General features: G+C 49.8%; 1 protein-coding gene across 1 annotated transcript in view; it reads right to left on the bottom strand.

Annotated features, from left to right (window-relative positions):
* ADAM12 (ADAM metallopeptidase domain 12) overlaps positions 1 to 16,129 on the bottom strand; it is a 324,013-nt gene that overhangs the window by 29,921 nt on the left and 277,963 nt on the right. The window contains exons 14-18 of the mRNA XM_074338816.1: positions 15,397 to 15,592; positions 6,185 to 6,293; positions 5,879 to 6,077; positions 3,687 to 3,764; positions 2,119 to 2,227 (exon numbers count right to left, since the gene is read on the bottom strand). Of these exons, the coding sequence (XP_074194917.1) occupies positions 2,119 to 2,227; positions 3,687 to 3,764; positions 5,879 to 6,077; positions 6,185 to 6,293; positions 15,397 to 15,592 (691 nt within the window). The remainder of the gene's footprint in view (positions 1 to 2,118; positions 2,228 to 3,686; positions 3,765 to 5,878; positions 6,078 to 6,184; positions 6,294 to 15,396; positions 15,593 to 16,129) is intronic.

Below are 16,129 nucleotides of genomic sequence, written 5' to 3'. Positions count from 1 at the left end.
AGGAGTCGAGGGGCTCTGGCCTGAGTGCCCTTGTCTCTTAACAAAGCTAATTAAAAAGTGAGCAGCAAGAGCCTGAATCCTAATTTCCAATTCCCTAAAATCCACCCCTAAGTCTTCAACTGAATGTGCTGTGTCTCCAGGCTGCCTGACCCCATGAGTGGCAGCGCCATCCGTCCAGCTGCTCAAGGCACAAATCAGGGTAGCGTGGGGACTCCGTCCTTTGCCCCTTGACCCTCATCCAGCACAAGCACTGTGTCCTATAGATCCTGCCCCCTCCACACCCGCCCATCGATCCATTTCTCTGAGTCCCACTGTCACCCTCTCCCATCGGCCACTCTACATCTGCTTGATGTCTCACCAGGACCTAGAAAAGTGGCTGGCACATGGCATATGCTCGAGAAGTACTTGCTTCATAAATGACTGAGCCACGGTCAGGCTGGGGAGTGGAGGGCCAGGGGGCCACCAGGCACAGGGCATGGCTCCGCCTGGCACAGCTGTTTTTGTGTGTGGTTGGGGGAGGTATCTAAACGCACTGTTTTTATGAAATGGTGGCAGTTGTAGATGGAGTTAGGCTCTTTGGTTTTCGTTTCTTTAAATATTCTTACTTGGTACAATGAAGAATGTGTGACTCTGTGGGTTCCCTGACTTTTTGGAAACCTCCCAACCTGAGTTCCCTGGGTCACGTGTCCACACGAAACACAGACCCAGAGCGTGGGGCCCCTCTTGCCATCGTCTCACTTGAGTGCGGATGGAGTGGGGGCAAGGTCCCGACCCATTAAAAACTAAAACCGTGGTATTTTTGTACAACAGACGCTTAAAGCCACATTAAAAAATGAAGTTGCAGCAAGAAACCAGTCACCAAGGCTGAGACATCAGTGAGGGAAGGGGACCCGGGGCCAGGCTTTGTTCCCACCTCTGGGATGGATGCTCACTAGACGGCAAGACTCTCTAGTGCTTTTTGTACCTGCTTGGGGGCCTGGCCCGAGAGAGCGGAAACCTGGGGCTTCGTCAGGACACCGTCCTTCAGATGTGCCTGCTAGGTGGGCCCGTCCATCCTGAGCCTGCAGTGTGGTGTCTGTTCTCATGGAAACTATGGCAAAGCCACAGATTCAACACTGCCAGTCTCCGCAGGACTTGGGGACAGGGTGATGTCCTCTCCAGTGTGAGTGTCATGGGGGCTCAGGTGAGCGCTCAGGTGGCAACACAAGTGGGCTCGGTAAATTCCCACGGGCTCCCGCGTCCCCAGCTGCGCCCAGTGTTGGCTCATTGCACCTTTTTGCCATGCTTCTTTCACTTTAAATGGGACACCATTCAGACTTGCCCCTTACCTGCCTGACAGGAGCTCAGGGAAGAGAGTACTGCATTAGGGGACCATTTCTCAGTGTCACCCGAGGAGAAAAGACAGAGTGTTCAAGCATAGCTGCTATTACGAGCTTCTCTGGGTAGACAGACTTGTGTCTCAACCATAGCTGTGTGACTTTGGGCCGGTTACTTAACTTCCCTGAGCCTCTGGTCCTTTATATGTAAAGGAAGAATAACACCGACTTCAGAGTCGTGCGCGGACTCGAGGAGACAACGCATCTAAGATGCCATGCGTGGTGCCTGTGCACCACTGCTCACTAGGTAGAAGCCACCGCTGCTGCTGGGAACACTCCTGTCATGTCAGAGGAGGGTGTCTTCCTAGTAAGAGTTTCAAAAGGCATTAAATGTCACGCCATGTGGCCCCAGTACACAGAGGCTGGCCTTGACAAAGTCCTTTGATAAGACAATGAAGTGCATACCCACTTGGCAGTGTGCTATAGAAGTGACCTCAGCTAGGAAAAGTATCACAGGCTCAAGACTGCAGACTAGGTGTCTTAGCCAAAGCAGAGTGAGGGGTCTTGGAAAAGAGCAGGTGAGGACAGCGGAGCATTGGAAACAGAGAGAGGCCTCGGGCTGTGTCAGGCCCAGGTGGAGTGCCCCCCACGCCCAGGGTTTCCTGCTCCCCGGGGGCTATACCAGCACCCACACCAGTGGCTGGTGAACCCTCTGTCTTCCTTGACCCGTCCCCCACCCCCCTAGCTTCTCACTGTCCCCATAGCTCAGCGCCCACCCCGGGGATGCACTGTCTCCACCAACCTGCTTGCCGGATGGGGCCGCTGTCTGTGCTCCCGCCGAAGCCAAACTTGTCACAGAAGGGGGGGGCCCAGTGGGCCTCGCAGTGGCAGTTCTTCCTGTTGTTACACACCTTTCAGGGAAGAGGGGAGAAGGACACAGAGAGGGAGGCAGGGTTAGGGCTCACTGTCCACCTGGGGCGGCAGGGAGCCTCCGAGCCCCCATCTAAATCACCTCCTGCCTCACTTGCTTCAAAGGAGATGGATAGTCAGGACTGCCTGTGTGCTGAGTGAGAAGGGACATTTCTACGAAGCTGAAACTAAGCAGATTAGTTGCCAAGTGGCACAGCGTGTGCTGAACGGTTTCCTCGAAGAGGTTGCTGATCAGACGCATCCTGTCCACACCGCCCTGCACCGTCTCCGCCGCAACCTTCAGCCATGTGCCCTCTGGCAGCTGGCGGCAGGGAGACTGTACCCCTCACACTCCACTTGGCGTGCTGCTGGTGAGCCGTGTCTCCCGAGAGCAGGGCTGTGGTCAGGTTACTTGTCACCAAGTCATGGCAGCTGCCTCATCACCCAGAGAATGTGGGTCTTTCCTGTCCCACGTGTGGATGGGACCCGAGGGATGCTGGAGAGTGAGAAGCCCAGGGTCCCGCCCCAGCGTGACTACTAACCAGTCTATAACCTTGGACATGTTGCCACCCCCACTGGAGCCTGGGCTGCTTCATCCGTCAAATAAAAAAGCTGCACGAGATCGTCTCTTAAAGCCGTTAGAAAGAAATCTGTGACCCACTGAAGACAGAAAAAGATTCCGCTTCACACTGACAGTCAGTCACACTCACATTGGAGGTGGCACTGTCACCCTTCATGGTTCTAGCACAATAGCAAGTGTATGAAAACCCCATGATTCTATGTTAGAATCACTGGCGAGTGTCTGCCAGTTTTAAAAATAGAATTTGGAGCATGATTTCTGTAGAAAAGGTTTCAGAAAAACAAATGAACCACTGGCAAGGCTAATCAAGATTAATATGAGTCCATTGGAAGTAATTAAGCCCATCAGGAAAAATAAATTATGTTTTAAACAATTAAGAGTCCTCTTCGCCCCTAAAGATTCTCTGAACTAAAATAACAGCCTTCTTCAGTCGCAACCCATTGTATGTGATTTTAAGACTACATGGTCGGGATGTTCTGTCTTCTTTGTTTTAATTCCTTTTGGAAGTATTTCAGTTCAGACACATATTCTGAACCTTGGTTGTAAAACCGACATAGCTCTGTTTGGAATGTTATTGCAAAACTCTTCATGAAGGAAGGTTAGTTTTAAAATTATTCTGAAGATGACACAGTCCTTTTTAAAAAATCACAGAATGCTAATTTGAAGATAAGTACTCTCAATCTGATTTTCCTTGTTAAATAAAAATCACATTTGTTGTGCCCCGTAAAGGTCAAAGAAAATAAATGTCTTGAGAGGAAAATATTGAGAAGACACTGCTCTATTTTTTAAAAAGTTACGGATTGCAAAAATCTCCACAAATAAATGGCTTAGTGCTTAATTTGTTCTGGACTGGATATGAAAAGGCCATTCGGTTTACTCACCCCTCTGCTGTGACACTGCCTTGAACACTCATGAACTCCGAACACACTGACATTTTGACACCGACGATTGAGGCAAATCTACAGGAGGACAACAGAGTACATTTCTTAGTACTTCCACAAGCACACACACAGGCATATGTCTGTGTATCTAAACAGAGACAGCAAAGGCGGGTTTCGGAAAACTATTCGCTTGCAGTCAATGTGGACACAGCAGCATGAGGCATTTTCCACTGGACTCAGACATAGATCCCAACGCTTGGCTCCAAACTCAGCACATTTTAGAACTCCAATCAATGTGAATACTACTGAGTTATTTTACACTTTCATGGCCTTTGATATGGTTTCAGTCGATTCTGAAATTACGATGACTGATTTTCTCGTGATTTTTGTTTAGAGCTTGCAATGAGATCGACGTATTGCAGCATTTTATTTTTCTCCATGAAAAGATACAAGAGTGGATGAAATAGACTAGTCTTTACTGTGGGGCCTGTCTAGACGCCAAGAATTCAGGGTCCAGGAATATTTTAAGGGAGATACCGAAATATGGGAACTTTTCCAAACTACTGATGGACAAGTACTCTCATCAATGACATAAACCATCAAGAGAAATGCTCAGCAGAGGGCAACAGACGGTTCCCCTTGTATTTATCAAGCCTTTGTGGAGGCAGTCATTTGCTAAATGACATTGGGCTGGTGGAGTTTCATTTCGAAGGTGCATAATGTCCTCCAGACTCAAGGGAGCAGGCCCTTTATCTCCCGTAAGGTGCTACAGCTTAGTGGAGTCAAAAGAGGGCAAGTCTAATTTTTTGATTGCAAAAGCATTTTTAATCAAGTAGCATCTTCCTATGGGACATTCACCATCGGATCAACAGCTTGTGGAAGGCACGATCAATGCCCTTTGATGAAAGTGCCCCCTCCCCCCAGGGCTGGTGGTCATTTCGGCCAAGAGGATTGTCACATGCCAGCTGATAAAAGAAACTGCCTGAGGATGCAATGAGCACGCCAGGCCCTCAGTCAGCATTGCAGTGTAAAGCTGTGCTCTCCTCTGAACCCACGGGCAAGGCGCGAGACGGCTTTCTCAGAGCCCATGATCCTCGGAAACGGAGATTAACGCACATTTAAGCTCGCATGTGGAAGAACAAACTCACCGACAAACTGAGCCCTTGGAATTGCAGTGTTCAGCTGCACCTGCCCTCACTGTTCCGATGACAGTTTTAGAAATGAGTGTCATTCTAATGTCAAGGTCTGAGTATGAGCTGATGTGTGTGGTTAAGGAGACATCCAGAAGGTATAACATGTTTCACGTAGCATCCTATTTCCTCAAGGACAAAGCATTTATGGCTGCGGGTGTCTGGTGGGAAGGGGGATGGGTGGTGGGAATTCCCGTCTTGGGGACTCTGCTATAGGAGTGTCTGTGTAGCTTTCTACTCTGTGACCTCCACGTTAGTGAGAGATTGTGTACGCGTTTTGAAAATGGGGTCCTGAGAAAAGCACGTGGAGGTTAATCTCCTCTTCTTTCCTAAAACATTTTATTAACTTGCTGTCATTTAGTCTGATGAGAAAGTTTGGTGAGAAAAAGGGTCACATGGCAGAACGTGAAAAATTTCAATTTCTTTCTTTTTTTTTCTTTTTCCGTTTTTGACTTTATTTCTAAACTCTCAAATACTCCAGTCTACCTTTTGCCCTGATCTCCAAAAGTACTTACTCACTGTCAGCTTTAAGCTTATCCTATCTCTTCCTCTCTCCTATGCGCTCGGCGGGGTCTCTGAAAATACACTCAACTTCCCGTTCTGTCCAGGTGAGAACAAGCCCCCAGAACTCTGTGCCAAAGACCAAGGCCACATTTCCAAAAACAATATAATATGCTACAGCATTTCCTTCCAAAGTAATTTCCTGGCTGGAAAGCCTCATGACACCCAGAGAGGAGAAATGACTTATTAACACTAAAGAGCCGAGAAAACAAGCTTGATTTTCCTGAGTCTGCATGTCAGTGGTCAGCCCAGGATCTAGGATTTATTGACTTTTTCTTCTAGGTGCAAAGAACCGGATTCCAGACACAAAGTTCTGAGAAGAAATGGATTTAGGAAAACAAACCAACCTCCTCACTCAGTGCTTGGCTAAGACACTGCTCAATGGGCCCCCTTCCAGGCTTATATTTAAGTTGCAAGCAAGCATCATACGTGGGGTCTTACTTTCCCATCCGCGCACTTTGTGCCGGCCAGGACCAGCCCTGGGTCCGGCATGTCATCACCCAGGTACACGTGGGTCCCGCGGCACAGAATCCGACCTCCTTCCTGCAGTGGGATATTCGTTTCTATGGAAACGGCATTGGTACCAATGACTGGCCGGCTGGCTCCTCCTTGACACTGGATTTTTCCACATTTAGCATCTCTGGAAGGGCAAGAACAAACAGTCCCCCACGAGGGGAAGTTTGGGACCAGCCCTACGCGACGTGCGATGCTCCCCACGAGGGCGCCATCAGGACACAGATTCCATACCTCATCTCGCACCTGGCGAAGGAACTCTTGGAGTCTTTGCCGCAGTTGCCATAAGGGTCACCTGCAGAGTTGACTCTCTCAAAGCAGATCCCAGGAGCAGGTTTAGCACCTGAAAGGGAAGCGAAGCAGCACGGTGACCTCCTGCAAGGGGCTTTGTTTTTCTTTGAACAGCACTGGGGTTTGGGTTAAGAGCAGCGCTCTGCATCCTGCATCTCGGCTGACTCATGATAGGAGCTGGTGGGCGGAAGCCTAACCTCTGCTCTCTCTCCATTGCACAGCTCAGGCCCGTGGCATGTGCAGCCTCTCAGGAGATGAGGCCTGGCTGTGTGGCCAGACCCAACGCGCCCAGAAGGGAGGTGGCTGGCCGGCTGCAGGAAAAGGGGGGATCTTCCTTCCTTGGACGACAGCCCCCGCAGTTCCGGTGAGAAAACACAAGCTCATGCAGGCTCCAAGGAGTCATAATGACTCACGTGGGGAACCAATGAGAGAGGGAACAAACGAGAACGCAGAGCTCTTACACACGTTTTCAGCCCCATAAAGCCCCCTGTGTTTGCAAGGCAGAGGTTCCTCTCAGAGGCCACGACTAAATCCCGATAGTCATTTTGGACAGCAGGACACTGCCCAGGAGACAGGGATGTGGGAGCCAGAGAGCTCTGGAAAGGGTCATTTTTAGTACATCTTTTGGCCAGGGACAGAGAGCATATAATTGGGTTTGCGTTGCCAAAATTTCGGAGGGCTCTCGAATCCTATGCATAGTGGTCTCTGTCGAAGACTATACAAGAAATTCAGGAACACATTCCACATTCTCCAGTATAAATGGTGCCCTGTGCTGTCACCTGGGCCTGCCTTCTGTCCCACGTGGGTGTCCTGCCTGGGTGCTTCCTCTCCTATCACTTCCACCTGCCAGGATGTCACCTCCCCAGATCCCAGCTCTGCCCTTGCCATCCTCTACTCCCAAATCTGGGAGGTCCCATTCGCTTTCCAAGGCGACTGCTGACTTATTTAAGACCCCAATCTAACAATGGACAAGACTCCCCTTCTCCCAGGGACCAGAAGGTGTTCTTATTACTAAAAATGTGCATCTTTCTTCAACCTGCACCTACCTGATTCTACTTCATCAGCTGCGAGCAGCCATGATGAGCATCTCATTAAAACAAACAAAAAAACAAACTGACAAATCAAATCAAACTGTTGCAACAGTTGAGATCAGTAACAGGTTCAGCCATTGACCTCTGTATGAAGCCACCCCAGTACTGGGCCTCTCGTTTTCCCATTCTGTTGTTTCAGATCATTTTAGAGAGGCCTCCCCAAACTGGGCACAACTCATGGGAGGAGGCAAAGTCGCCAGCTGGTCAGCCTCACATTGCTTTCACTGCGTCTCAGTGTCACATGTTGCCTCACAGCGTGACTACATTCAGTTTCGGCTGATTGTGGACCTGTTTCTTCCACATTCTGCCCTCTTATTCGTTTTCATCTACTTACTGGAGACGGCGGGGGCAGGGGGGGTGGCTGTAAGAGGAGGGATGGGGAAGGTGAGTCTCAGTGTTGAGCCTGCACTTTGTATTGAAATTAATTCTGTTTGATGATCAAAGTACCTCGATCCAACTGACGAAAGCAATTAAAAAAAAGTGGCATCTAGGACACCAGCAAATCAACTGGTGTTTGTGTATTTGCATGGACCCTTGTTTTATTGCTTATCTGGCTTTGTCTCTTCCTTCCTTCCTCCCTCCCTCCCTCCCTCCCTCCCTCCCTCCCTCCCTCCCTCCCTCCCTCCCTCCCTCCTTCCCTCTCTCCCTCCTCTCCTTTCATCACGTTGCAGACCTCTATCACACACAGATTTATTCGGCACGTACTATCTGCCAGGCACTGGGGGGTAGTGGTGACCAATTTGGACCAAACGGCTATGAAGGAAACAGCAGAGTCAGAGGGTCCAGGGGCTGCTCTAGACAGTGTGCTCAGCGAGAACCTCTTAGAGGAAAACCTCATGGGGCCTGACAACTCACACCAACTTTCATCCACACTCTGCGACTGCTGTTGTTTCAGTGTGAGGTGTGGGGGTGCTGAGTGGCAGAAGGTGGAGGAAGATGGAACAGACTCAGTGCAGTGCTCGTCATGCAGTGGGCTGGCGTTTCCTACCCTGGAATCTCCAAGTGGACGAGAAAGCTTGCATGGATGTTTACAGACCAAGGAGTTGAAAAGGAACACACCTTATTCTACAAGTGTACATAAGCAGTTCAGACTTGATCCAGATCACAGCCCATCCTGCCACCCCACCTCCAATTTCAGGCTGCAGGGCAGTGCCATGCAGGTTCCAGGCCACCTCCTGGGGCCAGCAAGCTCCAGCCTGAGACTGGGCACTCCTCAGCACCACCCTTCCCGGACCACCAGCCGCATGCTGGCCACGGTCCTCCTAGGGGATCTTCTCTCTATCTAGGAGAGCCTGTGCCGTGCGAGGGATGTCCTCTGGTGGCTTGGAGCATCAGCAGGGGCTTGGGAAAACCAACTGTAGCATAGGAGACATGGGTGGTTCAACTGTTTGTCATCTAACACTCTTCCCACATCCCTCATTCTAGGAACAGAATGCTTTTCTTATGGAAAATCCATTTTATATGCTTCAGGTGGGGCTGACTTCCCCTCCCCAGTGCCAATGGGATGAATGTAAGATTCAAGCTTGGCCAGTGCGCCACGCCACAGGTCGTGTGACCCGGTCAATGCGGGCACCTGACGGCAGCCAGGTGGGCCGTCTTCCTTGGGACTTCACTGCTGGAGCCAGATGGACGAGGGTCCTGGGTTGCTGTATTCCTCCACTTTGGGGCCCTTCTCCATCACCACCTGCCCCTGAGGCCGGGGCCAACCCTCCTCTCATTCCTCCTGTAGGGCTGCCCCCACCCCTCATATTTACCTTGCTTTTGCCTCGTGATGTCCCAGGGCCCCTGCCTGCCTGTCAAAGTCCCCGAGGACAGGGAGGGTGCCTCAGGCCTGCGCAGAGAGCGTGCAGCCCAAGAACAAATGAGTGAAAAGCCAGAGGCAGGCAAAGCATCTTGGGGAAAGCACAGCACGTCTCAGATGCCTCCCCAGGGGAAGTCAACTATGATTTCCACAGAACAAAGTATCTTGGGTAAATGGACACTGTCTCCTGGCTTATCTTTTCTGGGACTCTGGATTTTCACTGATTCATGCACATCAAATAAAGCATTACCACGCTGCCTTATGAGGAAGGAAGATATAAGTTCATAAGACAGTTTACTTGCTGCAAAGAACAGCGGTCACTCCCTCCAAATTTTTGGCAAAGTAAGAAACCTGATAAGGAGGAAACCCCTTCTGGGGGCTCAGTGCTGACTTCATTCACCAGCAGAGGCAGCTCTCCTTAAAAGAAAACTCCAGTAAAGGAAACGGGTGTGAAGACACAAATGCAGAGACAACTTCATGAGTGCCTTGGGTGTCTGGAACCTGCCCATGACAGGACAGGGACGAGGGTCCAGCAAAGCCTCTCAGGTGGCTTTTGTGTGTTAGCGGCCACCTGGCATCTATATTAGAGACAGAACGGTCAATCATTTAAAAAGTGTGAATGATTTGTATCCACTCATAAGATGTTATAAAACATAGATCTGTCCAATGTTGCTGCACTTAAAAATGTTTGTCTCCATATTTCTGTGAAGATGAGAGGCTTCATGTCTGTCTCTTAAAAAAAAAAAAAAGACAAGTTTTCTTACCATTACATCATCTCGGTGTATAGCCTGGCAATTCTTAATGACGGAACGCTTAGATGTTTTGCCATAATCAAAAGATAAAATGTAGCCTTTCAGAGGAAACTTTGACACCCTACTGAATTTTATAATTATATAGGAAGAGCTAGATTTTAATTACCAGTGTTATCTTCAGAGTGATATAACTTATATTCGTAATTGTAGTTTGGAAGTTCCCAATGTCATCAAGTCTTTTGAAAGAGACATGATGACATCTCGAATTAAGCTCACAATTTACTTGATCTAATCTTTCCTTCAAATGACTCCATTATGCAAATGTACTTCTCAGATCCAGTCAAATCAGCTGCTTCCTCTCCATCGCTGAATTTCCTAACCTAATATCCAAAGACAAAGCATTTCTAGAGACAATTGGAGCGGTCTTCATTCTCTTTGGGTTTCTTAGTCTCTCTTTTCCAAATTGACTTCTGCATTCATCAGAAAATGAAGCCCAAATCAACACATTTTATCCTTTCCTTCTCACACAATGGGACAAAAGGGAGACTTTCCTGACTCCTATACAATGTGGCTCTTGGAAAAAATGTCGTTTCTTCCCATCTATAGCCACCATAGCCGTAGACAAGCAGTAAATGTCCTGCCCCAGGTATATCATAATAAACCAAACTCATGTAAACCAGCCTTGCAGACAAACACTGAATATTTACCAGCTCATAAAAATTGTGTGGCTGGCTCACACTGCATCAATCAAGAGACACTAGATTCCGGTGAGTGATAAAAGAGACAAAATGAACACATTTCAGGACTTCCCTGATGCAAAATGCTTGTGGCTCTAGACATGTAGTTATCTGTGAGATTAATTTCCAAGTAATGGTTTCAGTAACCATGCTAGTGGTTCCGATAAACAACACTGGCAAATGTAATTTTCTGCCTGAAGAAAAATATCCAGCTGTGTTTCAGAAGGAATAAAGGTCACGTAGCATCGACAGAAAATCTTTGTGTCTATTAAGATTAAGCTGGACCAAGACAGCTAAATACAAGTCACAGTTTGAACTGCAGATAACGTTTGCGTGTTTGATAACAATGTAAAGTCTTGAGATACAAGATTTGTGAGAGAAAAATCAGTGAGAAAAATGTAAACTCCTAGCCAACAAGGCCATCAGTAACAATAATTTGAAAAATAAACAAACGAACCCAAAACTCAAAAGACATTCTAAAAGTGTATGACTTTGCCAGTTAGGAGGTGCAGGCATATGTTTTGAATTTTTTTTAATCATTTTGTTTGTAGAAAGGTTTAAAAGTAGGATAGTTTATTGAAATATCACGCTGGATTGAGAAAAGCCCATTTCAAAAGAGAATGGTTAGCTGCAAGGAAGGGCTTCATCCGGTCAGGGTTTGGGCAACAGATCTGGAAAGTGAGTAACTGACTTCCTGAATGTAACTGGAGAATTCTGGATGAATCAATAACTCGGTCAGGTCACCTGGGGACAAATGGCATGGGCCAGCAGAGCAGGACCTCAGTGACTCCCAGAGTTTGGCGCATTTGCTAATGGACGGGGAAACAAAGTATTGCAAATGCATCCTTGACAATACGTTTTCCTTTTCTGAATCCAGAAAGTGAATTCAAACCACCCACTGTAACACAGCATGAAAATGCTCTCAGCCCTGTTCATCTCGCCAGCCAGGGGCCTGGTGAGGAAGTCACCTCTGCCCCTGGGATTGTGACTGTCACGTCCTGACTCTACTCCAGGTCCAGGCAAGAGGGCACAGGAACTGTGGGAAGCATGTTGCTCTGGCAGCATCGGGGCTCTCGAGTCAGCTTCTGACAAGAGTGGGAAAATGATGCATCTGCCTGGAGTGGCCACATGGCTCCTGTCGCCTTGACCCCTGCCGTTCCGTAGGCAGGAAATACCCTTCCTCTCCACCCCAGCAAATGACTGCCCCAGGGCCACCTCATCTATGACACCTTCCTGGTTGGCACCACCCCTTTTCCCCAGGCTGAGCCCCCGTCGCTTCCATGCCCATCACATCGCAGCCTTAGTAAAGCCCCATGTCTCATCAAGATCTTGCTCATTCGTTTGTGAGCTTCCTGCAAACACAGTCACGTCTTATTTACAGAGTTTAGATTTATTAGGTATTGTGCACCCAGCATGCTAGTGCACATGATATATTACACAGAGGAGATGAGGCTATGTTAGCAGACAAGAATATACCCATGGGGTAGGCATATTTCTATCCCCATTTTACAGAGCAGACACAACAAGGTTGAGTAACCTGTTGAAGGTCACCCTGCCAGTGAATGGTCTGTCCAATGCCTGTGGCAGGCAGATAATCGGCCCCCAAAGAGGTCCGTGCCCTAATCCTCAGAACCTGTGAATATGTGACCTTACATGGCAAAGGGACTTTGAAGATGTGACTAAGCGAAGACTCTTCAGGTGGGGAGATGGTCCTGGGGAATCTGATGGGTCCTCGTAAGAGGAAGGCAGAAGGGTCAGAGTCAGAGAAGGAGTTGTGACCCCAGGAGCAGAGGAGAGAGACAGAGATGTGAAGATGCTGTGTTGCTGGCCTTGAGGATGGCACAAGGGGCCACGAGCCAAAGAGTGCAGGCAGACGCTGAAAGCTGGAAAAGGCAGGGAAACTCCAAAAGTAACCCTGCCCTGCCCGCAGCTCGATTTCAGGATTTCTGACCCCCAGAACTACAAGATGATAAATGTGTGTTGTTGTGATTCACTAAGTTTGTGGTCGTTTGTTACAGCAGACACAGGAAGCTCATGCAGTGCCCCTGACATGGACAACAAAGTAGCAACACTTCTATGGAAGAAAAAGAACACGCTGCTTTTGTAAAGGGGGTGGCGAAAAGCCCTTCTGAGAAGCCCCCTGTACGGAGGGCCACAGCTGGTCTGGCGCACAACTTCTCTGCTCTCTTGAGGAAGTTCGTGTTGTGATCTGAAGTATAAAGAAGGAGTTGGCTGAGGTAGACTGAAGCCTAGAAAGACACAAACCTACGGTGGCTCCCTGAATCTGGTCCCACACCTGTTGATTCCAGGGACTGTGACCACCCCTGAAGCCAGGGATGTTTAGTGTATGTGCAATGAGCGCCTCATGGCAAAGCTACCAGTGCCTAGAAGAGGCCTCTCAGTCAGCAGGGCGAGGGTGGTGGGGAGAGAAGCTGCGAGCTCCTGGGCAGCAGCCCCTCCTTAGGAGGTAGTGCAGGTCCCAGGCAGTCACCCCTGGCCACAAGGGCGTTGAAAGTTCAAAGCAGGTAACTTCCTACTGCTCTTGCTTTTGGAAAGCTCAGTCATGAGTCAGGTTGTTGGTTTGTCTGCCTGTCTGGCTCTCTCTGGTCAGGCAGCTCAAGAGGGACTAATCTGATGAGATAATAAATACCAGGCTTGGTCACCATGAATCAAAGGCTTGCAGCCAGCTGAGTCACACAGTGGTGGTGGCTCAGAGAGAGCTGTGGAGGTCTGTCAGACCTCCCTCTGGAAATGGGGCCAGACGTCCTAATAAGGTGGGGCACTGAGGAGCACGTTTCACCCCCAATGCTCCAAGTGCTGTCTGTGCTCTGGCCATGGAATGCTCCTTGGAAGGGAGCTCTGTAACGTCCCTTGTAACTCACAAAGGGGAGAAAGGCTGGGAAGAGACAGCCACTCAGGATGCTCTGTGCCATGAAGATTTGGTCTGCGAAGTAGCCGCTGTCCCAAGGTGACCTCAGGTGGCTAAAAGATGCCTGAAGTCACTAAACCATTCATGGCCCATACAACCATTCGAAGTGTGTACAGTGAGTACCTACTTTGTGCTTGTCATCAAAAGGTGAACATTCATCCAGCCTGAGACTGAGAGACCCCACCTTTGCCTGGGGGCCCTCCCAGGCCATCAGGCAAGGAGGACAGGACTGGGGGTTGGTCAGGGTCCAAAGATGAAGCACTAAGGCCCCAGGTCCCTCAGGATCCTATTTTCCACCTGCCTAGCCCATCAACGAAGCCTGAGGAACGTAGGAAGAACTCAGAGGGCAAGATGAACGGGGGCTGCATCCAGGCAGCTCTTTCTCCTCCCTCAGAAGGTTCCAAGTGCAGAGCGCCATCCCTGGCTAGCGGACTGGTGGGCTTGACGGCAGGACCCTGCCCCAGAACACACCTGTCCTTGTTCCCCCTGTGTGGGTTATTGCTTTCACATCACATCACAGCACAGCACATTTAAAACCTAAGCTTACATATTTAGTCATCATGTTCTGCTCTAGTTTACTTCCCTCATCACTCCAAAAACCAAAACCTCACCACAAAAGTCTGACAAAGGTCTGTATTGGATTTCTCTCCTCCTGAGAGCTGGGGCCTGAGCTCACCTGGCTCTCTGCCTCGCTGACCACAGTGGCCTTGCCACAGCTAGGGTCTCTGGCCAGAACTGAGGTCACCCTGCAGCCAGCGGGAGGAGGGAGAAGAATGACAACAGGGTGGGGCCTGCATTCTTAGAAAATACTCTCCATGGGAGCTGGAGTCGAGCAGCAGCTCCTGGCGTGACGAGCCGACAGGGCCCTGGACCTTTGGCCCCAGAAGATGGGCCATGCAGGAGAGCCACACACAGGGGAGTAATTCTCCCCCCTTTCACATCCAAGCATCTGTTTAATTTTAGAACTTCCATGGAATTTCAGTTCAGGACCTGGCTCACTGGAGTGATTGCAGGGGGAGAGTTACGTGTGGGTTTTGGGTCATGATGGCTCTGGTTCAAATTCCAGCTTCATGACTGGAGGAGCCTGGCTTTTGGCTTCTGAGCTTGAACTTTGCCTTCTGTAAAACTGTAGTCATTGTTCCTACCTCAGGGGTCACTGGAGGTTTAGAAGGGACAAATTGTACCGAGCCCCCAGCCAAGAGTCCCCTATACAAGAAGCAGTGAATGAACAGCCTCTAACTCACCCGGCCACCTTCCTGCCTGGGTGCTTTTCCTAGAACACGCGAGTCCATCACTCTGCCTTCAGAACCAAAATGGCCTCAACTCCTGTCTCCATTTTCTTCCCTGAGCTCTGGTGTCCAGGCCTCCAGCAAGCTGTCCCTTCTATGTGCCTTTCTATCCAAATGCTGGCTCATTGCTCCCCGCTCCCTGTCCTCCCCGGTCACAGACTGCTCATGCCTCAGGTCTGCTCAGGGGCTCTCTCCAGCTGCCCTCTGGCCCCTCCAGCGGCAGTGACTTTCTCTGGCACCCTCAGCTCCTGGTTGGGGTCATCATTTGAGCACTAAGAAGCACTTACACAATCAGAGCATTGGTGGCAAGTTCTGTCCGTCCATCTGTCCAACTCCGTGTTAAGCTATCTGAGGTCAGGGGTCATGGCTGATTCGTCCCTGACACCCATGAGGCCCATAGGAGGTGCTCACACATCTCTCACTGGACCACACCGAGCTCCTCAGGGCTGCTCCCAGCCCTGCCAGGAGCCAATTCCTCCAGGAGACGTGATGCTTCTGGCAGCAGCGAGCAAGCTCCCCAGACCCCCCTCTGACCTGAGCTGGGGGCACTGCATACCTGGTCCCCAGAGCGTGACACACTGCTGCTCGTGGGTCTGACAGATGCCGTTGTAGCAGTAGCCATCCACCCCCTGACACGGGTGCCCGTCGTGCAGGTACACGTTGCCTGGGCAGTGGGGGCTGGCACCCGAGCAGAACTCTGGGAGGTCACAGGAGTTGCTGGGGTCCCTGCACGCCGTCCCTGCTGGTTTCAGCTGGAAGGAGAGAATAAGGGGGTGGGTTCTCAGCAGCACTCTTGGGACGCGATGGAGCAGACCATCCTCACGAAGCCTCACATTAAAAGGCAAAGACTTCAAAGCAAGTCCCTTTACAGCAGAGGGAGACACTGAATTAACAGTCTTACTCTGGGGTTCCCCTTTCCACTATGGGGGGCAACCAAGAGCAGACTCTTTTTGGTGTCGTGTAACATTAGCGTTTTCTGATGAGCAGACAAGCTGGTCACTGGCTCTTGTCACCTGGGGGCAGGCAGCAGGGTGTCTGCCCAATAGACTCATTGATTCTTAAGGAAAAGATCTCCAGTCATCAACACCAGTACATGTTTTAAGATGAGGGTTTCATTTACAGTGTTATTAATAGCATGTGGGGACAAGATGACAAAAACAATTCTAAGGGCACAGTCATAACAGCAATCGTACGCTGTCATCAAACCATAGAGCTGGAAACTTGTCTGGAGGCCTTTGTGGGGACAGGTGGAGAAGAAGTAAAGCAGGAGCAGCATGGGGTGTTAGGGA

The sequence above is a fragment of the Rhinolophus sinicus genome, linkage group LG07 (assembly GCF_036562045.2).
Source record: "Rhinolophus sinicus isolate RSC01 linkage group LG07, ASM3656204v1, whole genome shotgun sequence".
Taxonomy (NCBI): Eukaryota; Metazoa; Chordata; class Mammalia; order Chiroptera; family Rhinolophidae; genus Rhinolophus; species Rhinolophus sinicus.
The sequence above is the reverse complement of the archived record's forward strand: the minus strand, read 5'-3'. Positions and strand labels throughout refer to the sequence as shown.